At 40.2% G+C, this 26,029-nt stretch overlaps 1 protein-coding gene across 8 annotated transcripts in view; it reads left to right on the forward strand.

Annotated features, from left to right (window-relative positions):
• Positions 1-25,516, forward strand: part of nup214 (nucleoporin 214) — a 41,971-nt gene extending 16,455 nt beyond the window's left edge. For 2 of the 8 annotated variants that reach the window (XM_037752447.1, XM_037752448.1), the window contains exons 16-36: positions 2,369-2,518; positions 4,397-4,555; positions 4,651-4,754; positions 4,847-5,026; positions 5,469-5,557; positions 5,640-5,726; positions 6,880-7,188; positions 7,344-7,511; positions 7,914-8,025; positions 8,987-9,050; positions 10,516-10,585; positions 10,784-10,868; positions 11,762-11,814; positions 11,917-13,488; positions 15,519-15,586; positions 15,708-15,885; positions 16,074-16,226; positions 18,948-19,119; positions 20,947-21,161; positions 22,483-22,516; positions 24,703-25,516. In XM_037752447.1, the coding sequence (XP_037608375.1) occupies positions 2,369-2,518; positions 4,397-4,555; positions 4,651-4,754; positions 4,847-5,026; positions 5,469-5,557; positions 5,640-5,726; positions 6,880-7,188; positions 7,344-7,511; positions 7,914-8,025; positions 8,987-9,050; positions 10,516-10,585; positions 10,784-10,868; positions 11,762-11,814; positions 11,917-13,488; positions 15,519-15,586; positions 15,708-15,885; positions 16,074-16,226; positions 18,948-19,119; positions 20,947-21,161; positions 22,483-22,516; positions 24,703-24,739 (4,059 nt within the window). In that variant the 3' untranslated portion in view covers positions 24,740-25,516. The remainder of the gene's footprint in view (positions 1-2,368; positions 2,519-4,396; positions 4,556-4,650; positions 4,755-4,846; positions 5,027-5,468; positions 5,558-5,639; positions 5,727-6,879; positions 7,189-7,343; positions 7,512-7,913; positions 8,026-8,986; positions 9,051-10,515; positions 10,586-10,783; positions 10,869-11,761; positions 11,815-11,916; positions 13,489-15,518; positions 15,587-15,707; positions 15,886-16,073; positions 16,227-18,947; positions 19,120-20,946; positions 21,162-22,482; positions 22,517-24,702) is intronic. The other 6 variants (XM_037752451.1, XM_037752452.1, XM_037752449.1 and 3 more) reach the window with 5 other exon arrangements.
• Positions 25,517-26,029: the final 513 nt, after the last annotated feature.

Here is a 26,029-nt window from a genome sequence, read left to right on the forward strand (position 1 = left end):
TAACTACATCCTGTTAGTTAACTACATCCTGTTAGTTAACTACATCCTGTTAACTAACTACATCCTGTTAGTTAACTACATCCTGTTAGTTAACTACATCCTGTTAACTAACTACATCCTGTTAGTTAACTACATCCTGTTAGTTAACTACATCCTGTTAGTTAACTACATCCTGTTAGTTAACTACATCCTGTTAGCAAACTACATCCTGTTAGTTAACTACATCCTGTTAACTAACTACATCCTGTTAGTTAACTACATCCTGTTAGTTAACTACATCCTGTTAGCAAACTACATCCTGTTAGCTAACTACATCCTGTTAACTAACTACATCCTGTTAGTTAACTACATCCTGTTAGTTAACTACATCCTGTTAACTAACTACATCCTGTTAACTAACTACATCCTGTTAACTAACTACATCCTGTTAGTTAACTACATCCTGTTAACTAACTACATCCTGTTAGTTAACTACATCCTGTTAACTAACTACATCCTGTTAGTTAACTACATCCTGTTAACTAACTACATCCTGTTAGTTAACTACATCCTGTTAGTTAACTACATCCTGTTAACTAACTACATCCTGTTAGTTAACTGCATCCTGTTAGTTAACTACATCCTGTTAGTTAACTGCATCCTGTTAGTTAACTACATCCTGTTAGTTAACTACATCCTGTTAACTAACTACATCCTGTTAGTTAACTACATCCTGTTAATTAACTACATCCTGTTAGTTAACTACATCCTGTTAGTTAACTACATCCTGTTAACTAACTACATCCTGTTAGTTAACTACATCCTGTTAGTTAACTACATCCTGTTAACTAACTACATCCTGTTAGTTAACTACATCCTGTTAGTTAACTACATCCTGTTAGTTAACTGCATCCTGTTAGTTAACTGCATCCTGTTAGTTAACTACATCCTGTTAGTTAACTACATCCTGTTAGTTAACTACATCCTGTTAATTAACTACATCCTGTTAGTTAACTACATCCTGTTAACTAACTACATCCTGTTAGTTAACTACATCCTGTTAGTTAACTACATCCTGTTAACTAACTACATACTGTTAACTAACTACATCCTGTTAGTTAACTACATCCTGTTAGTTAACTACATCCTGTTAACTAACTACATACTGTTAGTTAACTACATCCTGTTAACTAACTACATCCTGTTAGTTAACTACATCCTGTTAGTTAACTACATCCTGTTAACTAACTACATACTGTTAACTAACTACATCCTGTTAGTTAACTACATCCTGTTAGTTAACTACATCCTGTTAGTTAACTGACAGAACTGATGTTGGCTTGCTAGTTTAATATAAGACCGGTTTAGATTGTAGAGTGAGAGAGATAATAGAATATGGTCGACGTATCTGGCCTGACACTTGATCAAAATGCTGTTTAATAATGATGTAACCTGGATAGACTACATTTCACAAAGATACTAGCTATACCTCAAGTCATAAAGCATTCTGCTAACAGCATCAGACTAAATGACCCCCTCACTCTTAAATTAGGGCTGAAAGATTTTGAAAAAATATCTAATTGCGATTATTTTGACTGATATTGCAATTGCGATATGATTTGTGTTATTAGAGGGAATGATCATTTTTACATCATTATTCTCATTGTCATTGAAAAACCTATGGTGTGATTTCTGCAGGTATCTGTACCTAACAAAGATGTTTTCTTAAGTCTGTAGAATATGATGTGTAGGCCAGGACATCTAAACAAGATTTAATTTAAAATGGTATTTTGACACATATTTGGTCTTTAACAAATATTGCCCCTCCGTCAATTTGAATATTGACCATATTGCGACGTCCATAAAATTGATTAATTATGCCACCCCATCTTAAATGCATAAATACTCTGAAACACGCAAAGCCACGCCTGCATTTACAAAGGAGTGCCAGTAAAGTTAAATATATAATTTGGCCTCCTACTTTATTTTTGGAGGTTCTGTTACAGTAAGTGATCCTACAGTTACTTCCTGTTTACATACAGTAGTTGACTGACTGTGCAACAGCTGTTTCTTAGCAGCTAAATTTACACATTTATGCATACTGTAATAAACATACATATTACACATACATACAGCAAGAGTATGATGTATAATATATATATGTCTTAGCTAATATATTATTAGCTAAGACATTTATTAACTTTTAATGGTGCAACCCATTTATTTAATTTAATAAACTTGCCACTTTAGTAGTTACAAAGAACTTAGTGAAAAACAGCTGGTGCAACTCAGTCCTGGTTAAGATAACATGTCATGTACACCCAGTGTCCAAATGATTCCTCAACTAGTTTTGTAACTAAGCATCTTTGCGTCTTTGACTTGTCATCAGATTGCACACTTCCAGAAGGAGTTAGATGACCTTAAGGCACGAAGCGCCAGAGCTGACTTCAAGGTTGGCACCAATGAGGAGATGAAGGAGTTGAGGAAGGAGTCAGAGGACCTCCATATTTTCACCCTGGAGATCAAGGAAACTACAGAGGTAAGACCACGTTTAGAAAACCAAAAACACGTTTAGATATTACTTGGGTTAACCCAAATCCTTGTCAGTTAAATCACACTCACCAGCTAAATCCTACCCCCAACAGCTGCCTCCTACTCAGGATGCAATGGTCTTAGAATAACGAGCACTGTTATAAGGTTGCAGTGGTATGATAAATATAAACAGCAGCATGTGTACCAGCTTCCCCTCTTGTGGCTGGGGGAGACGATGCATGACCTTTCGGACCTTTGGGCAAGCGCATTAACAAGAACATTTTGAAAGTATGCAGCTATTTTCTGCTCCTTTCCCTTTTTAACTTTTGATTTTGAAAAGAGCACTACAAATATTTGGACAGCCCTAAATATTCTATTTTTCGAAGTATATATTGACTTGTATAACTTGTCTATAGTATATATCATATACAAACAAGCTTTTTGTAGTCTCAAGACATTTTCACACCGCGGACGAAAATGACAAAACTAAACAAAAATGCAAAATATTCATTGGCGATTTTTCACGTCAATAACTTTCACACCAAGGCCAACACGAAAATTTGCGTTCCATGCATTCCACCAAAAATTAAATTTTCTCACGTCACACAATCATTGATGTATAACTTGTTTTTATTATAATAAACCCACACTCAACTCTACGCACTGGAGACGGGCTCGTTATTCCAAGTGTGCAGGTCTGTGTGAAAAGTTACAATGTGGTCGCATTTCCTATGAAGCATGTTATTGTAACAAGTGTAAATGCTGAGCTTATTGCACCGGGTTTTCATCATTCATGATAAAATATTTTTCTTCAATCCATATTTGTTGGCTTCAATCCATATTTTGTATTTTTAAGTATTAATTGGGCGGTCTAGCAGCAATCTAACAGCACCATAAATTCCATTTATATAACCACAATAACATAAAATCACATTTTCATCATAAAATAAGACAACCGACATTCAAAACTTAATTTCGAAAGCCTCAATAGAAGGACACTATTTTGCAAAATCAATATCCATATTGTTGTGTGAAAAGACCTTTATAAAAACAAAGTACTCCAGAGGACAAAAACAGCAAAATAAGCACTTCCACTAAACTACAACAACTACATTGTTATACTTTTGTAGTTGTTGGATTACAACTATGAGACAGACTGGTGCTCAGAGAACAACCTGCTGCTCAGCTGCCTCAAAACCAAGGAACTGATCATTGATTTTAGAAAAAAAGGAGGCAAAGACACACACCCCTGTCTACATCAATGGAGCTGAGGTGGAGCAAATTAACAGTTTTAAGTAAGTATTTGCTGACTCGATTCTCCTTGAATTCAAGACATAAATAAACCTCCAGTGTAAGTCATTCCTTGTCTCCGGTCCACTTTTTCAGTCTTTAATTAATTGCTCTAAAAAACTCCTCCACAACCTCTACCCTGGTGGAAAAAAACTCAAATTTGGCTGTATTTTTTAAGGAAACATAAGAAGGCAAAATTCCCCTGCCAAGTTCTTTACATTACAAACTGGCATGGGATGTGCACGGCCCCGGGACAGGAGGGCTCTGCAGCGGGTGATTTAAACCGCCCAGAACATCACTGGTACCCATCTACTGAGCATCAGTAATATTGGTGAGATGAGGTGCCTGCGAAGAACCCAAAGGACCATAGCCTGTTCACCCTGCTGTATCCGCTGCTGTACCACCAGACTAGAGAGCAGCTTCTTTCCTCAGGCTGTGAGACTCATCAACTCATCCTCCGCACTCCACCATAACAAAACGTTTTTTTGTTTTTTCTTATGTAGCATAAAGGGACTACTACTGCTTTTCAATGCACGACCCTGTGTTATACAGTGACAATAAATTAACCTTATCCTTGTTTTTTTCTGATTCACAGTCTCTCCATGGGGACATTGGTACATTGAAGACCACCTTGCTGGAGGGCTTTGCCGGAGCAGAAGAAGCCAAGGCCCAGAGTGAGCTGAGCAGAGACAGAAATTACAGACAGCTGCTGTACAAAAAACCTCTGGACCCCCGCAGCGAGGAACAGCTCAAGGTGAAATGTTTGCATCAATGGATACTTTTTGTAAAGACCTAAATGAATCACCTACATATTCATAGCGTTTTGTCTATTTTATTTGACTTATTCAGGAGATCCGCAGGCTGTACCAGTATGTGATGTTCGCTGTGGAAGATGTTAACGACGTGTTGGATGTGGAATGGGAGAAACACCTGGAGAAGAAGAAAAAGCAGAAGTAAACACAAAAGACCAGCTATTTGAGTATTTTATATTGAAAAGATTTGGGGTTAAGTATCATTTGTTATGAAATAATTCTCTCCTTCGCAGACATATGGTCGTGCCAGGGCGTGAGGGTCTGTTCACTACACTGGCCAACAACCTGTACATTATCAACCAGCAAAAGAACAGATTGGACCAGCTGATTAAGCAACTCACCTCACTGCGCCTCTACAACAAGACTACTGCTCCAACTATAAACCGCAGTGCTGCTACAGCAACAGCTGCTGGGTAGGAGTTGGCAAAGAACAAGGAGTAGGGGTGGAGGAATGTTAAAAAATCTCAGGGATTAAATGAGTATTACATGTTGTAAATTTTGAGTTTGTTGTGAGAGAAGAGACTGCATAGTAGGTTTGGGAATCCGAGACTTCATATTTCAAATTAACCTTGACTCAAATGGGCTGCAGTTTGAATATTGGAACAGTTTTTAAATAATTAAAACCTCAAAATAAATTCAACTTAGAAGTTGTTTTTTTTGTTTTCATAGATGAATGGCATATTAGCTAACAATATAATGACCATAGCTCATGAATAACATAAAGATTGCATTCATTTCTTTCAGTGTGAAAGCCTTGACAGGATATTAACATTCATTTCTAATTATGTGCATTAGTACATTGCAAATAGGGTGTTGTTTGCAACTTAAACAACTTGTGTCTGTGTTTTATGACAGTTTGGAAAGCGAGCTTGAGAGTTTAAGGGATGCACTCCTGAAAGCCAGGCTGGACAGCATCCCTCCTCAGACCAAATCCAAATCTCCAGGTATCAGTCTTTTTATGTTTTTAATATAAGAATGATCATGTTTCTTAATTTCAACATATACTAACTCTAAATGTTTCTCCAGCAGTCAAGATATCACCAGTGAAACAGTCCCAGCTGCGTAACTTCCTCTCAAAGGGGCAGATGCCTCCTGTCCGCTCAACTGCACCAGGTACACATATCCTGCTCAAACTCATTTTAACAAGGGTTACACTAATATCCGGTGATTTTTGTTGTAAATTTGATTAACTGCCCGAGAAATTTGTGGTTGCATTAAAGTTTACGAATGTAGCTTATCTTTACCAAAAACTCTACAGTGCATTTAAGAGGATACTTTAAAATAAAATAAAAAAAATTAAAATCTGAGACTTGATTTTAAGTTCACAGTAATTTTTATCAGAACTGCAAATAGCTTGTCAAAATTCAGCATTTGTGGAGCTCCATGATGTCAGTGAGATTCATTTTTATGTTGATAACAGTGTTTAATATTACCATAATGCAGCTATACCACAGTTATTGGTGATCTAGATCAGGGGTTCTCAACCTTTTGTAACTTAAGGCCCACTTCTGGTTGTTAAAAAATGTCAGAGGACTATTTCAACCCAAATAAATGAGAAAAAAACAACATGACAAAAGAGAAAAAATAAACTGGGCTGTAAATATGTCTCACTGCATGCCATTATGAATCCAAATTTAATGTATTTAGGGTCATTCCTTACCACACAGCTTTTACTGGCGCAGGTTGTCACTAGGGCTGCAATTAATGATTATTTTAATTTTTAATTAATCTGACAATTATTTCCTCGATTAATCGATTAGTTGTTTGGTCTATATAAAATGTTAAAATGTCAGAAAATTGTGAAAAGTGATGATCAGTGTTTCCCAAAGCCCAAAATGACTTCCTCAAATATCTTGTTTTATCCACAACTCAAAGATATTCAGTTTACTGTCATAGAGGAGTAAAGAAACCAGAAAATATTCACATTTAAGAAGCTGGAATCAGAGAATTTTGACTTGTTTTTCTTGAAAAATTACTCAAACTGATTAATCAACCATCAAAATAGTTGACGATTAATTTAATCATTGACAACTAATCGATTAATCTTTGCAGCTCTAGGTCTCCAGTATACATTTTTCGTTAAAAAACTACTAATTTTGTGATGATGTGTTGTGATTGGCGTGGTGATATGCAAATGGAACTAAATTGAAACTATTCTCTACCTCTCTACCTCTCTACCTCCGCGGCCCATTTGATGGCGCTCTGAGGCCTCGGCCCAGAGGTTGAGAATAGCTGATCTAGATGTTCTTCATCTATTCTCTTCCAGCCAACCTGTCTCGCTCAGCCTTCCTTTCACCTAAATACTACGAGGATTTGGATGATGTGAGCTCTACGTCCTCCCTGTCCCAGTCCCTGGAGCCTCACCCAGCTGACTTGGAGCTGGAGGAGGAGGAACTACAGCCAGAACTCCTTCCCCTCACTGTCCTTCCTCCAGCATTGTCAACCCCCCGCCACCCCACAGTCGTGAGGACCCCCTCTATCCTGCCAGGCTTTGGGGCTATCCAGTCCACCCCTTTAACAAAACTTCACTCAGTACCGGGTATGGTCTTTGGACTCAGCCCTATTGCCAGCCCCAGTGAGTAAATCACACCCACTGTTGCTACAGAGTTGTCATTGCCAGTTTGGCATTTAAAGCCATAAGATGAGCTTTTAAATGTCACAAGTGTGGCTGCTAAACACTAGTAGACATGCTTTGTTTCATAACTGCTGCTCACTGTATCGATCTTTCAGTTCCAACTAATAAGATCAACCTCAGCGGGGCTGACAGCACTGCTCTTGCCACCAAGACAGTAAAACATGGAGCCCCACCAAGCGAGAGGACCATCCCTGTCACCCCAAACCCTGGCCAGGCTGCAGCCAATGCTGCTCTACGCAGGCAGATGGCCAATCAGAAGCCGGGTAGGAAAAGAATGACTTTTGAAAATAATAAAGTATTTGTTTATTTTTAAATGGTAATGGAAGACTTATTAAGTTGCCATGGGCAGCACTGTGTGTATAACAAGCTGTTTGTATAATATTGAATTGCTATGCCCACTGTAATTCACCAGGGGGAGACACAGACTTCCAGACCAAATAATGTGAACCTGGTAGCTTTGTGTCCCAGCACAATGTCCCATCATATCTGAGAACCACTTAGTAACCTGTTTCAGCATAATTCAAACCAGGCTAAAATCACCAGGACATGAAATCCATTTAAATAACCTGTCTGTATGTTCTGTTTTAAATACAAACAAATTGTTTGTGCATTTATGTACATCTCTGTGTGTCAATTGCTCACAAATGCATCTGTGTGTGTTCCAGCTGTCGTCAATACTTCCTTGACAGAGTCCACTTTGAAGACAGTTCCTCAGGTAGTCAATGTCCAGGAGCTCAAGGACAAAGGGCCTCCTCTGCCGGTTTCCAGTACCATCAGGTAAAAATATGAAAAATTGATATAGATTTCTTTTGAGTTATGTAATGAAATGTTAAGTAAGTGACAGTCAGTTTCTAGTGTAAAGGTCAGGGAGGATTTGGCTCAAGAATAAAAGTAGTAAAGACGGGCTGTACTGTATATTGTATCAGGGTGGACTTAAATCTACAGGTTACCGAAACTGGATTACTGGGGGGGTTGTTTTCATAAAAAAAAAACAATATGCTGGAGATTGGAGCCAAAACAATACTTACACTGCACTGTATGCACGCTGTCTAATTGTCTCTTTTCATATTATTATCTTCTTCACTTCCCTTTCTTCACATCTTTCATTTGACTCTTTATTCCCTCCATGGTTCACACTCTTGTTTTGCCCCCTTCCAGTCTGCACCTTACTCTTTCCGCCTCACTGGGCTGTGCTCCACTTTTGTGCTTGATATTTCGGCAGCCCATCCCTCCTCGGGGCTTTTCACCAAATAAAGCCTGCTCACAATAACAAACAAGCAAAGCAAGGCATTGTGAGAGTAAGACGATTATGAAAGAGGGGCTTTTCCCCGATTCCACACTAACATACTCTTTATCTCACACAGTACGGTAATGGTTCACACTGCTTCACACCCATCTCAATATATTTAGTTTTACCAGAACAAAATCTTCAAGCTCTGTAAAATTTAAAATTCCACATAGTGACAGATTTGGTTTTGAAATTTAATTTAGACCTGAACTGTGAACTAAACGATCAGTATAAAAATTGTCCTACAATATTATAATAGATATTATATATATATATATAATATTATAAAATTACATTTTTGTCCAGCCCTACACAAAGGAAATATTTGGTAGCAGAGACAAGGTTTTTGGTTTTGGGTACCTCATTTTACTAAATTTGAAGGTGTGTGTTGTATTTGTTCCATAAATTAAATACCTGAACACTCTCTCCTCCTTCTGTTCTCTTTCCCAGCTCATCAGTACCAGATCCAACAGCTGCGGTCTTTGCAGCAGTTTCTTCCAACCAGGCCAAACGAGTGAGTACTGTATCTTATCCATCACTGCACTGAGCCATTCATTTTGTCATGTTTGTACACGTACACAGCTATGGAACTATCATTTATGTGTCACATTATTCTTTAAATAGTCTGCAAAATACATCTTGAATGGCGCACCAGTCAAATATTTTTACAGAATTGATCAAACCATGACGAAGCATATGAAAATATTTTCAGCTAAGGGCTGCAACTAACGATTATTTTCATTATCGATTTCTGTTGATTATTTTCTCGATTTAATCGATGAGTCGTTTGGTTTATAAAATGGTGAAAAGTGTCGATCAGTGTTTCCCAAAGCCCAAGACGACGTCCTCAAATGTCTTATTTTGTCCACAACTCAAAGATATTCAGTTTACTGTCAAAGAGGAGGAAAGAAACCAGAAAATATTCCCATTTAAGAAGCTGGAATCAGAGAATTTTGACTTGTTTTTCTTGAAAAAATTACTCAAACTAATTAATCAACTATCAAAATAGTTGACGATTCATTTAATAGTTGACAACTAATCGATTAATCGTTGCAGTTCTAGTTATGTGCTGGACTATTTCAGTCACTCCCTGGAATATCCGCTGTTCACCTGACAAGTAATAGTCCAGCACATAACCCCTCATGTAAAACTTCAACTCGTTATTTTTACAAATTAAACAAACAAGATAACATATTGATTAAGGAGCTTTGGAGTGGCTGTTAAGCAGATTTTGTTACCCGTAGCCAGATCCAGGATAGCTATTTTCCCCTGCTTCTAGTCGTTATGTTTTATCGATTAATCGTTGCAGCTCTAATGTCAGCATTGTCAAAATAACGGAAACGATATGAGGATATAATTTTTTGCCCATATCAGCCACCCCTACCACATATCAGCTTCTCTGATAAACAGAATAATTGGTTAAAAGAAATATGAAGACATTAACTTGACAACCTGTAGTGGTTGAGATTTCCAAGTTGAACAGCCATTTACATGCTGTAGCTTAAATACTCAAAATCAAGCAAATTCAGTGTTCGTTTCCCCTCTCCCTGCAACTTTAAAGAACATTCAACTTGCAAGAATTCACAGATTGCTGACAGTTTTGAATGTGAAGACAGACATGAAGACAGACCATTAACTGCATGGGTGAGAAATGTCCCAGCTCCCTCCCATGCCCATGTTACATATTGCAGTTGGGTGACGGGGGAACTCCTCGCGCAAATCTTCGTCACTGTTCAATTTAATGGGAATGACCCAAACATACTGATCTCTCTCGTTACATGTGAGCACATACAGACTTGCTTTTCCTCTACATCTGACTTAAGATTGCAGCCTGCACTGTAACACGTAGCAGTGTGTTCAAAGGAAGCTGCGTAATGATTTTTAATATTATACACATAATGGGTGTATAGTCTCTCTGTATTAAGTTTTTGCAGAATTAAGCTCTAATAGCCAATGCCTGTTTACAACGATCTGTGCAGAATCCTTCCCAAGGTATCCAGAAGCTGTCCGCTGAAAGTACAACCGCCCCACAGTCGAGCTTCGTGTTTGGTAAGCGCTGGTTAGATACGTGCATACATAGTTTCCTCTTACCTGTTGCCCAGATTTGGTTACACATAAACAAAATTGCTGTCAAGAACATTGCTTTTGATTCTGGACTGTGGTTGTGCAAAATCCCAACATTTTAGTTTGCAAGGGTGACACCTTATATAGATTTTATTGACTTCATAACCTTATGTGTCTTTTCAGGTCAACCGCCCAAAACCGACGTTTCAGCGACTCCTGCTATCTCAGCAGAGCAAAGCTCCAGCAAAGGTTTCTCCTTCACATCAGGGTGAGTCAGCTTATGAAAATTAAAGCAGCAGTATCCTGACAGTAGTGTATGAGACAGGTAATCTGAAAAAAAATCATGTGTCTCTATGTCCGTCGGTGCTCCTAATGGCATCTGCAAGATTTCACAGACGGGAGGAAAACAACCAATCAGAGCCGAGCTGGAGCCTTGCCGTCTCTGAGCAGCTGTCAATCACTCGCAAACTCTGATCAAACGGTCAAACTAGGCAGCGCTGAGATCAACCCCATTTCAGTCCCCCGGGGACAGTGCTGAATAACTAATAATAATTAATGTTGAATATGAATAATGTCGTGGGATTATTCCTTATTTCATGAGCTTTTTTGTTTTTTATAGTTTATTATAACATACTTATATTAACACAAAAAACGAAGCATTCGAATACTGATTTGGAGGTCGATTACCATGGCAACGGTTGAAGCTTCGAAGCATTTGGGTCCGCCCTAGTTATATGTTCATGATTTAGTTTATTTAAATTTTTTATTATAATTATTTTGTTTTATTTTTGAGTATGCATATATATAAAAACCTCTCCCTTTCCTCTTCCGGTAATGGGTTGAAATTTTGATGACTCATCCTGACTCATCAAATGTGATTTAGGGCTACCAACTAATACCTTCCATCATATATAAAACTGCACTTTACCGTCAGCTTGTGGGTGGAAGTAGCTATTAAACCAATATCATGGATCATGTACTTTTCCAAAAGAGTGTTGTTACGGTCTAATTTATTAGTTTCTAATGACTCCTAATCTGACCATACATGTGAGGGAGGTGTGGGTGGAGGTGAACATTCACCTACCGCTCTCTATCGCTTTGATCAAAATCGAAATAATATTCTCACTGTTGGTTCATTGTGACTTAAATATTCTCTTGCAGGTCCGCAGCCTTCAGTTTCGCCTCTGTTGCACAGGGAGCTGGAATGTCACAAGGTAAAAACAATATAGTAACTTGGTACCAGATAGTCGTAGGATGATGTCAAATATATACGCCTTTATCATTTTGTGTTTATTTTTTCACTTATGTTTTTCCAGCGAAGGATGTAAATAAATTCTCCTTTGTTGGAAACGGCAAAATGATGTTTGGCCAGCCTGGAGAGGAGCCGTTCTCCCTCACCCCAAACTCCACCTCCCCTGCTCTCGGCACTGCATCTCCCACCCTGCCTCCAAACATCTCAGGAGACAAACCCGCCTCTACCACAACTGCCCCCAGGACAGGGCAACAGCCCCTAAAGATAGTTGGAGGAGAGACTCTGGGCAGTTTCTCTGGACTACGTGTGGGCCACGGAGAAGAAGCTAAAGATTCAGCCACCAAACCCGCCGCTGGCTCATTTACCTTCGGGGAAACTGGAATTGGTATAGGCAAGGGAGCAGCACAGTTTGGCTTTGCTGCAGGTCTCCAAAAGTCTACAGAAGATTCTACAGGAGCAGACTTGTCCAAGGGGGCAGTGTCAGGCAGTTTGTTCAAGCCTCCTGAACCAAACGCCAAGCAGGCCTTCTCTGTTCCCCAGTCTAGCTCAGCTGCCTCAGCTTCACCCACGTCTTTCGGTAGTCTTCTCACAGCTTCTTCAGACCCCTCAGAGGAACCAAAAGTTTCCCCACAACCCTCAGAACCCACACCGCCCCCTGAAAAAGAACCTGCTACTGCAGCAGCTGTAGAGAGCGCTAGTCCCGTTGCAGTACCTGAGCCCGCAGCGGACGCAGTTGTCACGGAAACCACAGCAGCCGCAGTTCCAGCACCAACACCCGCACCTCCTTATCCCACAACCGCCCCTACCCCAGACCCTCCCTCCTACTTCACTGCAGTAACTGAAGCAACCCCTCCAACACCAGCCACTGCGGCTCCCACAATAGAAGCCACCCCAGACAGCACCACCACCACCACCACTGCTCATGTGCCCACTGCTGTAGCACCCGTCTCCCAGGTAGCTCCAACAGCGTTTCAGGTGCCCAGCTCTGACAAACCAGGCTCCATTTTTACTCAACCTGCACCTGCAATAACAGACAGCAGTTCCCTTGGACTTACACCAGTTATCAGCACAGTTGCTGCTGCAGCCACCACTCCCACCCCTACAGTTGTTAACAGTACAACAACCACTGCTGCTAGCACTGTGTTTGGGCAACCTGCTGCACCTCCAGCAGCCCCAGCAGCCCCAGCAGCCCCAGCAGCCCCAGCAGCCCCAGCAGCCCCAGCAGCCCCCTCAGTCCCAGCAGCCACAGGATTTGGCTCAACTGCTTTTGGTGCATCGACTGGAACTGTTTTTGGCAATTCTGTGTTTGGCCAGGCGACTGGCTTTGGCCAGCCGGCCAGCAACACCGAAACATCCGGTGGCTTTTCTTTCGGCCAATCAGCATTTGGAGCAAGTTCTAACAGCGCGACTACTGGAGGAAGTCTGTTTGGTGCCGCTACTGCTACCAACGCCAGTTCCTTCTCCTTTGGCACAAGCGGTGCCATCACAGCCAGCAGCACTGGCACAGGGCTGTTTGGACAAACCACAGCACCAGCATTTGGCCAGAGCACTGGGTTTGGGCAAGGATCTGTGTTTGGAAGTAATACCACCACATCCTCATCTACAGGGTTCAGCTTTGGACAGCCCTCAGGTGAGTGTGAGTCTGCACTTGATTTCTTACTGCTCATTGGTAAAATATGGTATGAGTTTGTGGCTAACGGTTTAATATCTGTCAGCTGAGTAATGAAACCTAATATTTCTGTGGGATGTAATAGCAGTATAATCTTTACAAAACACTCACTTCTATAGCAAGAGATGTCCTGACTCCCGATCACGTTTATTTAGCCATGAAGTCGCTGTCCCTCCGTGTGTGTTATAATCCCAACTTTTCTGTGCTTTGTTGACATAGCCTGACTGACTCACGTCATTATATTATTGCACCTGAACACAGTATCTTCAGTTCACCAAATTCATATTGGAATCCTGTGGCTATTTATAAATTGGAATAATGACACCTTCAGGCTCTCAAAATAATTGGGTATACAAGGTTCTCAATTTCAAATCAGTCAGCTGTAAAAACAAGTCAGCCAGAGACGTTGTTGTCACTCAAATTGGTGTTATATTTACTAATCAGAACTACACAGCTACAAATAGTTAAAGGGTAACTTCGGTATTTTTCCATTTGGACCCTATTTTCCCATGTTTTTGTGTCTAAGTGACTAATGAGGACAATTTTGGAAATTTGTCCAGTATTCGGGGAGAGCACTGTAACCGGCAGCCGCGAAACGAGCTTCGAGGGCAAGTGAGCAGCGTCAATGTAACGTTACGTTCACTAACAGTGCTTGTTTTTGCCACTGACAGGCTTAGATTGTTGGTAAGTGTTTGACAACATAATGGAAAGGACCTTACAGAGAAATAAAATGTTTTTCTTACACTTGATCCGGACTCTTTCCATAATGTCAGACACTAATAATACCAATCAGAGCCTGTCATGGCAAAAACAAGCACTTTTAGAGGACGTAAATGACGGTGCCAGCTTGCCCCAATAGCACCATATTGAAGCCTGTGAGCAGCTGCCGTCTACAGCGCTCTCCCTCAATACTGGACCAGTTTCAGAAATTGTTGTCGCTTTTAGTCAGTGAGACACAAAAACATGGGAAAAAAGGGTCCAGGTTAAAAAATACCAAAGTTACCCTTTAAGTTGTGTCTGACAATGTTTAAGCTAACAATGTCAGACACAACGTAATTGTATTATGTTTGTTAAGGATAGTGAACAGTAGAGGAGGCTGTGTGTATGAAAATATCAACTCATTCAGCTGAACATCCTGCACATTTTGTGGTGATTCAAGTCAAATGTGACATTTCTTTTGGTTGAATCATCTTGCAGGAGAGAAGACACCCAATTGTGTCTGTAGTATACTGCCTGCCTGAGTGGATTGGAGGTGTGGGACTGGCTGTGAGATTTGGGGTGGTGAGGCAGTCTGAGTAAAGAGGGGGGCATGAGGGGAGTTGTCCCATTCCCAAAGATTCTCTAAATTCCCAACACAGTGTGGGAATGTCTGTGTCCTCGTGGACAGCTGATGTTAATGTATCAGCTCATCTGTCAGATGCAGCCTGTCACTCCTGTCTACAGATTTTAAAGGAGGGGTTCTGAGTTTCCAGAGATAGCTCATTCTGTTTTATGATACTAGGGGAAGAAAAGGAAGATAGATAAAAGACACATAATAGTGACTAGGACATTTATATGGCATCATCGGCTACATGACATCTAGTAGTGCAAAGAATGTCTCAAGCTATGTTCACACTACGAGTGACAAAAGCAACAAAACAGCCAAGCGTGGCCAGCTACATTGTCGGTAAGTCGCTGTTGAAGTGCTCAAGCGCTCGTTGACGTAGTTACGTCGTTAAATAACACTGGGAACTAGCTATTTTTTTTAGATGGAATGGAACAGGGTAAAACAAAAACATATGATTTGTTGATGCTTCACTTCATTGAAACGCTGAAAATAGGTTGAGACCAGCTCAGCTTTAATTGTAGTGTGTCACGCAGTGACAAGTGTCAGGCATCAGTTTGTAGCTTCATGTCCCCGGCTCCCATTGAAAATGACTCATAGCCTGTGCTGTGTCGCTCATACTGTGAACACAGCATCAGTCTTGACTGTATTCTTCTTTTCCCATTTATTCCAGCTTTTGGCTGCTCTACTGCCCCCCCTGTGTTTGGCCAACAAGCTGGCAGTGGAAGTGTATTTGGACAGGTATCATCCATTGTTTCTTTTTGATTGATTGATAGAGCAACCTATGAATAGTATTGTCTTAAATTAAAATAAAAAATCCCATTCTTTTGGACACATTGTATGACGAACATTTCTCTCCCAGCAGCAGCAGCCCTCATCTGGTGGGACTCTGTTTGGCTCAAATCCAGCCAACCCAGCGGGCTCACCTGCTGGAGGGTTCTTCTCTGGCCTTGGAGGTAAACCGAGCGAAGACGCTGCCAACAAGAACCCATTCGGCGCCGGCGGCGCCCCCGGAGGGTTTGGGCAGCCTGGTCAGACAGGTAGGCTAATGCAATTTGTAAGAAGAATTAAGATTGCTGATTTATTTTTTATTCTAACTTCTGTTTACATGCTGTGTAGTGAGTGTTACACCTTTACCATACTGGAAGCCAAATGGGAACTGTACCAGAAGCAAACCCCCATTTTACTGTCTTTGAAAGCTACATTTATTTGCCTGTTTCTCCTCTAGGTGCCAACAGTCTGTTTGGGGATAGCGGTGCCAAGACCTTTGGTTTTGGACCGTCCTCCTTTGGTGAGCAGAAACCTTCAGGGACCTTCAGCACTGGTGCAGGGAGTGTCGCAGCCCAGGGATTTGGCTCCTACTCTAGCCCGACAAAATCAGGTACAGCTTTCCTCATATTGCCTTTTATTATAATAGTACTTTGGTTCCTCAGTCCTTACTGTTTCATCCACTCTATGAAAATGATGCTTGCTTGTACTTTGCAGTTAACATTTTACCAGATGATTTATAGTGCTGACATTTTTAGACCAGACTTGTTTCCATGTGGTGTTCATACATCCTTAAGGCCTTTTCACAACAGAGATGAAAACAAAACGGAAATGCGAAAAATTTGTTTTGGGTTTTTTCGCGTTCAAACCTTTCACATCAAGGTCGACAGGAGTATTTGCATTCCGTGCATTCCACTGAAAATTCCATCAATTCAACAATCATCGATCGATTCACAAGTTGTTTTTACTATAATAAACCCACACTCAACTCTATGCACTGAAGACCGGTTCGTTATTGTTCCAAGTGTGCAAGTCTGTGTAGAATAGTTACAATATGGTCGCATTTTCTATGAAGCATGTTATGGTAACATTTAGTCCTTGAGGTTGATGTGTTGGAAGCAGAAAAAATGGACAAGCGTAAGGATGTGAGCGACTTTGACAAGGGCCAAATAGTGCTGGCTAGACGACTGGGTCAGAGCATCTCCAGAACTGCAGCTCTTGTGGGATGTTCCCGGTCTGCAGTGGTCAGGACATACCGAAAGTGGTCCAAGTAAGGAGAACCGGCGACAGGGTCAGACCCCAGGCTCATTGATGCGAAGACTGACACGGGTTGTCCGATCCAATAGAAGAGCTACTGGAGCTCAAATTGCTGAAAAAGTTAATGCTGGTTCCGATAGAAAGGTGTCAGAACACACAGTGTATCGCAGTTTTGTGGCGTACGGGGCTGCGTAGCCGCAGACCGGTCAGTGTGCCCATGCTGTCCTAATGTTATGGCTGATCGGTGTAAGTAGTGGTGTTATTAGATAATGTCATAATTCCACACTTCCACACAGTCACCTGATAGGCTTGTACTAGTGATGTTTGATATTCTCCGATGTCATTTTTGGGGGTCTGACTTAGTGATGTGTGAGGTTCAGTGATAGTGGGATGGCTGTAATAGAAACCCTGGGCTCCAATACATAATCACATTTTAGACATCAGCTGACTCTTGACATTGCTTTCTCCTTTATCACCTGAGCTACAGCTAGTGCCATTATCTCCTCGCCCCAGCAGAGCAGAAAGTACGATAGTCATGCTTTGTCATTACCTGCCAGAACACTGCTGATGCAATGTTACCTCTCAACACTATAAGTCACAGTACATAGGCATCTACACAAAAACTTTAAATTATCTATTTTAAGCTACATTATTTAAACATTGACATTTTATGTAAGTGATGTATATGTTGAAAAATCATCACTATTCAACAGAGCTGCAATGTTATGGGTTAAAAAGTGTAGATTTAAGTGCACTTTCATTACCTTTTACAGCAGCGTGCTGTATGTTAACTATACCATACAGTTAAAATAGTCATTATTAGGGATGTGTATTGACAAGAATCTGGCGATACGATGTGTATCATGATACAGGGGTTACGATTCAATATGTTGTGATATATTTGCGATATATAGCAATTTTTTTTAAATTAATTTTTAGGAAAACTGTCATAGTATAAAGAACACACCAGAAATAAACCATTTTAGAATAGGTACAAAAATAACACATTTATAATGCATGCAAAAAACGGCATGTATGCAGGAGTTAATATCAAGTGTCAAGTCATGTGGTCTGTTTGGTTTATGGTCTCACAGCTTTAAAAGTGCTTTGCTGATTCTGTCCTTAATAAATTTGTAAAAAAAATAAAAAAAGACATTTAGCTTATTTAGATATCTCACATGGTCTAATCTGCCTGCTATGCTCCCATATGCCAGGGCACCAAGACTATTTAGCAGATTAACAATTTAGAGTGGATTAAATTAAATTAAATTAGCTGAAAAGCAAGCTTAAGTGGTAAGAATTAACTTAATTCTTCCCAAATAGATAACTTGGTTTTTGAAGATGTAAATTGAGCATCTGTCTTTTTAATTTTTTTTTGCAATTCTTGATTTAAAAAAAACAAAAACAGTCTTGATCATTGTAGTAGCCATCCAAGCTATCGCTTAGCTCCGCTGGGATATTGGCACCACTCAGCATACTAATGCCCTATCACTGGCCAACGCACAGGGAATGTAATCTTGTTACATTAGCTCAATCAATTATTTACTGGGGCATGCTGGTAGCCAGGCTGTAATTTCAGCGCACCCTTTCTCCCCTGCCAATCCTACCTCTGAGGCATTCAGTTGGTGTGAGGTATTCATCCCGTCTTTAAGCTGTCACAGAGTGTTGTTCCAAAACAATAATGCGCTGTACACAACAAGACACATTGTTGTAACTGTATTCACCATGTTCAGACAGGGACAAATATTCACTTTTATTGGAACTATGATCAAAAACAATACTCATTTTTATACTTGTGTACCGTTATTAGCCTTTAGGTAGTGTCAGCCCCGGTTCAGACCACACGAAGGATGTATGTGTAGTTGTTCTTTTATATATTTACACAGGAGTCTAAGTAGAACTGTTCAGAGTTCTGTGAAAAGAAAAATACCCTCGACATAGGTGAAATATCTTATGAAGCTATAGTCACACCATGCTGTAAAAGCCACAGAAACAGTGGACCATGTAACTCTCTATATGTTCTACTGCTTTCTGCTAAAAACCCTTTTTAAGCGTTTATCTCTTTCTCCCACTACAGGTGGTTTTGGCAGCGCTCCAGTGTTCGGGAGTCCCCCTTCCTTTGGTAGTTCCCAAGCATTTGGTACTGGAGCAACATTCGGCTCAAGCCCTTCCTTCCCCAACAACATGGTTCCCTCCGCTGGTAAAGTGTTTGGAGAGGGAACAGCGGCTTCCAGCATGGGAGGATTTGGGTAAGAAACTTACTATACTCTGTGAAGGGTTTGAAAAAAAGCCAACTTCCTGTGTCTTGCAACGCCGGCTCAGACCCTCTTAAGGTGGGCTGTTAAGATGGACCAGCTTTTCTCCTTAAACTGAAAAGCCCTTGCTCCTCTGAGTTTTGCTCAATTTTTTAATTAATTATTAATATTTCTTTTAACCGATAGTGTTAACCGGTTAAAATGCTTAATTTCGATTATCGGTTGAATGGTTAATTATTAACATCCCCAATTCATATTTGATCAGCGCTGCCTAGTTTGACCGTTTGGTCGGGGTTCGCGAGTGATTGACTCGTGGTTCTCCGGAGGACACACAGGCATATGATTTCTTTCAGATTACGCGTCTCATGCACTACTGTCTGGATATAATGACCTTTTTATAAAAATAACTTTTTTGAATCATATTTGCTCCATTTCTACCCACTGCGTCTTTAACACTGCTTAGCTGACGTAGCTAACGTTACTGGGCTGAGACACTGTTAGGGGCCACAGAATAAATGAACTCAATCAACTCACTGTGGCGTTATCATGAAATGTATCATTAGTTGCTCTAACTAGGACGATAATGACCACAAAGTAAACCTCATTCGGTCGGCATCACAAACAGAACACGTACAAAGTGTCTGCTAACCGCGTTAACTGACTCTCAGCCGAATGGGCCGTGGTTGCTCGTAGTGACCGCAGCTTTTGAAAACATGAACAGAACATTAGGTGTCCTCGTAAAAGCCTTCAATTTCACTTTAATCCATTTTAAATACTCTTCTGTGTTTATTAGAAACAGCGACCATTTGTGTAAGTTACTACGAGCGACCACGGACGCTTTTGTCTGAAAGTCACCAGTTAACACGGTTAGCAGACACTACGGAGCGGCTGATTTCGCCCGCAGGGTCAGATCTGCTTTTTTGGGACTCTGAACATCTGTGTTCTCTCTCACTCCATGCGCCATCACTAAGCATATCACATAAAGCAAATGAAGAGCAACATTCACCACATTGTTAAACCCTCTATTAACATTATAGCAATATAATTAACCAAATGGAGCAAGTTTTGGAAACCTTATCCATTTACTGAGCGAGGCTGCTTTCACACTGAAATGCGCACACTTTTCTTCCAAACCAAAATTTAAAATTAAAGTTTTTAATTTGAATTTAGAGATTTTTTTTTAAAATCTTTTCCTCCTTTATATGATTTCCACTCTAATGATTTCTCCAGTTTGATCAACATTGTGTGTGCACCATGTGCATGTGTTTTGTTACAGTGAGCATGGCTGTGAGCCCAAAACTATGGAGCCCTGTGCAGGACTAGATTATTCCCCTCAGATAATCTCACTCCGGGGTCATGCTGCCTGCAGATTAAACTGGCCTGCTCTCTCTCTCTCTTTTTCTCTCTCCCTCTCTCTCTCCCCTTCTGTTTTGCTTATTCTCCCTGTTCTCTCCCTTGGGAGTCAATAGGAGTGGGATTACGGTTTAAACCCCCGTCTCTCAATCCTCACACACACACACACACACCCACACACACACACCATCTGACACCTTCTGCCTTGTAGCATGTTTACTTGGAAGGAGCAAAACAAGGAATATATACATTATTTTTTTTTCTTATTCCCCTTTTTTCTCTTTGTACAAATAAATTGCTGGTTGAAAGCAGAGCTGTTAAATGATTATCCAGCCCGGTCGCTAAGTATTTTGTCACATCAGCTCCGTTCACTATCCGATATTTATTTTAATTTAAATCGTTGTAGTAGCTGTACTTTCTTGTTACTGTTCACCGCATCACGTTGTCTGTATCTGCTTACGTTTTCAGGTTTGCCTCACCTCCCAGCGGCCCGTCCTTTGGCGCTCTAGCCAATCAGCAGAGCGCTCCGTCATTCGGGGGCCTGGCCCAGCAGGGCCCTGGGTTTGGAAGTCAGCAGCCCAGCAGTTTCTCAGGCTTTGGACAACAGCAACAACAACAACAGCAACAACAACAACAGCAACAACAGCAACAACAACAACAGCAACAACAGCAACAGGCGGGAGGTGAGACCACTACTTTAGTGGCCCTCTTTTTTTTCTTCCCTCATCATCTTTAAATGTCCTACCAGCAGCACAGTCAGTGGCTCAGGTATAGTCGGTATGCAATTCTTCCAACATCAGTACAGGTGAATAGTAATGATGACAAAGCATCTTTTAGCTTTTGAGATCAGTCCAGTATTTACCTCTTTATATCCTATAAAGTTAGACAAGCAGTGCAAATCACAATTGTAATTTCTAGGGCTGTCGACTAACACACGATTTTGAGTTGATTTAATCGACAGATCCGTAAAACTGAGTTTCTCCCCAAAGAATCACACAAAAGCACCACTTTACATCTTGTGTTTGCCAGAAATGGGCTCATTAGTTTCTTTGTAATAAGTCATTCGGCGTGAAGAAAGCATAAAAAACAACTAATCAATTAAAGAAATCTTCGTCGACTAAGACCAAAAGACTTTTTCGATTAGTTATTAATGAAATGATTAGTCTAAGAGGGGGCAGCCCTATTCATTTCCCATCCACTATGTAGTGGTTTATCTCACGCCTGTGCACTTCATTTTAGTTGGTGATTATAGGAAGCTTTGAAATGCAGACGTACATTATTTATTATTCAAAAATTAATATTCAGAACAGCAAACAGTAGAAATAGCTACGTCTCTCACAGTCAAACATGCATGTCTCTGAGTTTTCTGGCAAGACCCAAATTTGGTAGTAGATCGGAGATCTCTTGTTGTCTTCCTCCCAGTTATTTCTATGTGATTTGTTTTTAACTCTTGTCTCCTCAACGTGTTCAGTCACCTTTGCTTCTCTGCAGCCTTTAATGTCATTAATCATAAATTAAACACATTGTACATCAGACCATCCAACTGCTCCTCAACACCTTTATCTTTCTGTACCTTCTCTGTTTCTATCTTTGATAGCCCTGGGTAGCGATGCTTTGCCTGTGTCAGGTCATGTTACGTATGCAGCACAAAGATCTGTTTAGCATAGATAACTGTGAAATGAGAATGCATTAGGATGTTTGACTTTTCATCTTTTGGCACAAATTTCACTATCAAGTTTTATTACTACAATCACCCAATTATCCTTGATATGTAATGTTGTATTATTTTACAATAGTTAATTTATTTTCCTTTTTTTAATTATGTATTTATTTATTTTCTTATTTTTGAAAAGTGTTCGTCTTGTGTCTTTTGATATTGTGTTTGTTTATCTGGAAAAGAAGCATGAAAATACCAGGAATACTGGGAAAAGTTATGCTTTGCCATAGAAACATCTGAAACCTCTACAATCACCCAATTAATCACTTCTCTTCTCCATCTCGTAGGATTTTCTGGAAACACCTTTGGTTCTACAAACCAGTAAGTGTGGTCAACACATTTGTGTGTGAACTAATGAACGGACAAACCCACATTTGTCTGTTCCTCCCTGTTGTGCCTGTGGTGCTGGAACTCTGCTGAAGCTCACATCTTTCTTCCACAACGCGGTTCCCCATAGAAGCTTTCAGATTTAATACCACCTCATCTACCCTCATTTATTTCCTTTTTTTTTTGCCTTTTCTCTTCTCTTTATTCGTTTAGACTCAGACTCAGCTTTATTGCTATTTCACTGTATTGAAACACAGAAAATAAATGAATGATAAATCTTAATGTGGATTAAATAAAACAATAAATACTGTACAATGCTGCACATCATTGTGACCCCCTGTGGAAAGTTGCTGTCCCTGAGATGGAAGGTGCATGATTGAATGCTCTTCTAGCACTTCCTTACTAATTGCCCCCTTGTGATTAGATTTTCATTCCCATCCCACTGCCTCTCCTTTTCGGTCTCTCATCCCTCCATCCCACTTCCTACCTCTCCGTCTCTCATGCTGCTTCTCCCTCCATTTGCTGCTGCTGTGTGTCACATGGCAGCACAGCGTTCCCCGGGGTGTGTTCCAGTGGAATGCACTCTGAAGTGTGCAGGAGTGTGTCGAGACGAGGCTCAGCCTATTGGATGCGTTCACATACTGTTAATAATCCTTCTCTCTCTCCGTCTTTTTCAGTTGCTCTTTTGTGACTTCCTCAACATAGTACATCCAGCTCAATGCTTACTGTGTGTCTTTGCTGAGCTGTACACATTTATTGGATCGCATTACTATTATTTTCTTGCAAATATGCAAAACAAGCCTCGATCATCTTTGAATAAAACTCACAATCAACATTTTCAAAAAACTTTTGCATCATAGTTTAACAGCCCACCACAACCAGACCAAAAGAACATCAAAATAATAATAAACTTTATTTATATAGCACCTTTCATACAAGAAATGCAGCTCAAAGTGCATTGCATGCACTGAGTGCTTCACATGGAAATGAACAAAAAAAATATTAAAAACATTAAAGGGACTGTTTGTAACTTTTTAAGCGTATAAATGTACCGGGTCAGGACACATGCGCGCTCGCGTGTTGCCGCTGTACTCTCCTCCTCTGCCTACTTGCCTTCACTCAGACATCGCGCGCATTCTCACGTACTCACTCCACCTCTAGACGTGAACGCGCGCTCACTCCACACTGCAGAAGAGTTAGTTTAGCTCTGAGAATATCTAGTGAATGTACAGTGGACGTTTATGCAGAAATAACTGCTGCAGCTCCTCCAGACCAACAGAGGTTTCCCGTGTCTTTTGAAGTGACGGGGCTCCGCACAGAGAAACGTTATCGTCTCCGACCAGGAGCCGGTGTCTCCTCTGTTCTCTCCGGCTGCGGTCGGGAGACGAGTTACTCACTGCGGAGCCCCGCTGTGGAGCCCCGTTGCCTCAGCCTGCGCTGAGGCAGGAAAAGCCGACACTAGGATCTGCATTGATTCATGGAGAGACCTTCGTCTGGTCAGCTAACATTACTGCCAAGCAGCTGAAATATAGAGTGATATTGTGGTTTTAGCTGACGTGTGTCGCCTCACTGTGTTGAGCGATGCTCGTTCATGTCTATTTAGAGCGAGCAAGCGCGAGCCCGACGCTGACTTTCGTTGACTTCACGGCCACAGGTGTCGCTGTTAACAAGCATTTCTGAAAGTTACAAATAGTCCCTTTAAGATGGAAAATAAAACCAGAGATAGAAAGAAAGAAGAAATTAGTATTGTATTGCCATTCAATTTACAGATATTTGAGAAATTACATGAGACGCAAGGTGTTTGTGTGTGTTTGTGTTTATTTTGAATACAAAGCTATCTGTCCAGCTCTACTGTTTGTTTGTTTGTTTGTTTGTCCTCTTGAACCCCTTAAAATTCCCAATTTCTGCTCCTCTTCCTCTTTAAAAGAAACACAAAGCTCCTCAGCCTCACTTAAATGATCTGTCTGGTTGTTCCAACACTTTATTTGAAGCTTTATCATTCTTATGCTGACAGAAATAATAATATGCAACATGTTAATACCAGCATCAAATGGATAATGTAGGTCTTGTGGTAATCCTTATAATAATAATAATAATATAATACTGGTGCTGTTTCAAGCATTGGAACTCTTTTTCAATAATCTCTCCCTCTCTGCTTTGTCTGTCATTTCTTCTTCCAGATCAAGTCCTCAAACATTTGCCAGTTGGAGAAGCTAGTTTTATTAAAGCTCCACGTCACTGCTACAGTACTTTCTGCAATCAAGCTCTTTGTGCCACATTCAGTAATGCGGGGAAGGGAAAAGGGACGGAGATTGTGTTGCATTTGGGTTAAATAAAATGGAAGAAGATATACATGCATTTTCTTTTCTAGAAAAAAACTTTTTTAAGCAGCTTTCAGAGTGCAATTCATTCTCTACATATATACATATATATGCATTTTGGTCATTTATGCCTGAGAGTGTTTTCTTAGGACACAGAAAAATCTATTATTGACATCCATACAAGCAGATGTGTTGTTGAAAATCATACAAAAGTCAATAATCTTTTTGTAAACAGGTCCATGACCACCTTCAGAAAATGTAGTACATAGTTCCACATTGATGCAGTTTACAGACTTCATACTCTATGGTGATTGTAGCTTCTGTGTTCATTTTGTGTTCCAGCATTTGTGAGTTTTTGTTTCTGCACTTTTTGAACATAAAAATGCACAAAAACTTCCAAACTTCTGAACTCTTCACTCTTTCATTGAATTATGTGAAATGGTGTTCTCTGCATGGCGATACAAATTAAATAATTTCAGTCCAGGTGTATCTGTCAGTACAGTCGTAAATAAATGTAAAATGTACTCCCATGTAGAATTTACCAAAATTAAACAAACCCAACGTTTTGAACTGAGGTAAATAAAAAAAGTTATATTTTCCTTTTTGCAGTAAATTGCTGCTTGATGTATATTTTTACATGAAAAAGTGGAAATAAATGAAATTTCTCAAATTACATGCCTATTCAAAAGTGTAATCCTTAATGCAGTCATGTCAATGGCTCATTGATTATGTTTATTCTCTCTAGTGATTATGAAGCAGAACAGAAGTAATGATTATTTTTTTTATTTTTTATGTGACCTATTCACTAACGTAGTGCTTCTGCAGTGAAGGCAATAGTAGAAGCTAAGTGTTAAACCTTCATCATGCTCCTTAGATAACTGACAAATGATCTTGCAAAGTGGGGAGATGATTCTTTTTTTTTTTTACCATTTTATTGAATTTAATATTTTGCAAAACCTTTAATAAAACAACTTGATAATACATTGTAACATCACAGCATCACTGAAAACCAGGGCGTGACTGTGCTCAGTGTTTCCTTAATACAGAGGAAAATCCAATCAAAATATTAGCCGTATAAAACCACATAAAGTTTAATTCGAGGTGGCATGAAGAATAGCATGGCAGCGAGCCCTGAGGCCACGTGCACACGGTTCACTAATTAATGCTAAATCCTTGATCTGCAGCT

This window comes from Sebastes umbrosus, chromosome 19 (assembly GCF_015220745.1).
Source record: "Sebastes umbrosus isolate fSebUmb1 chromosome 19, fSebUmb1.pri, whole genome shotgun sequence".
Lineage (NCBI taxonomy): Eukaryota > Metazoa > Chordata > Actinopteri > Perciformes > Sebastidae > Sebastes > Sebastes umbrosus.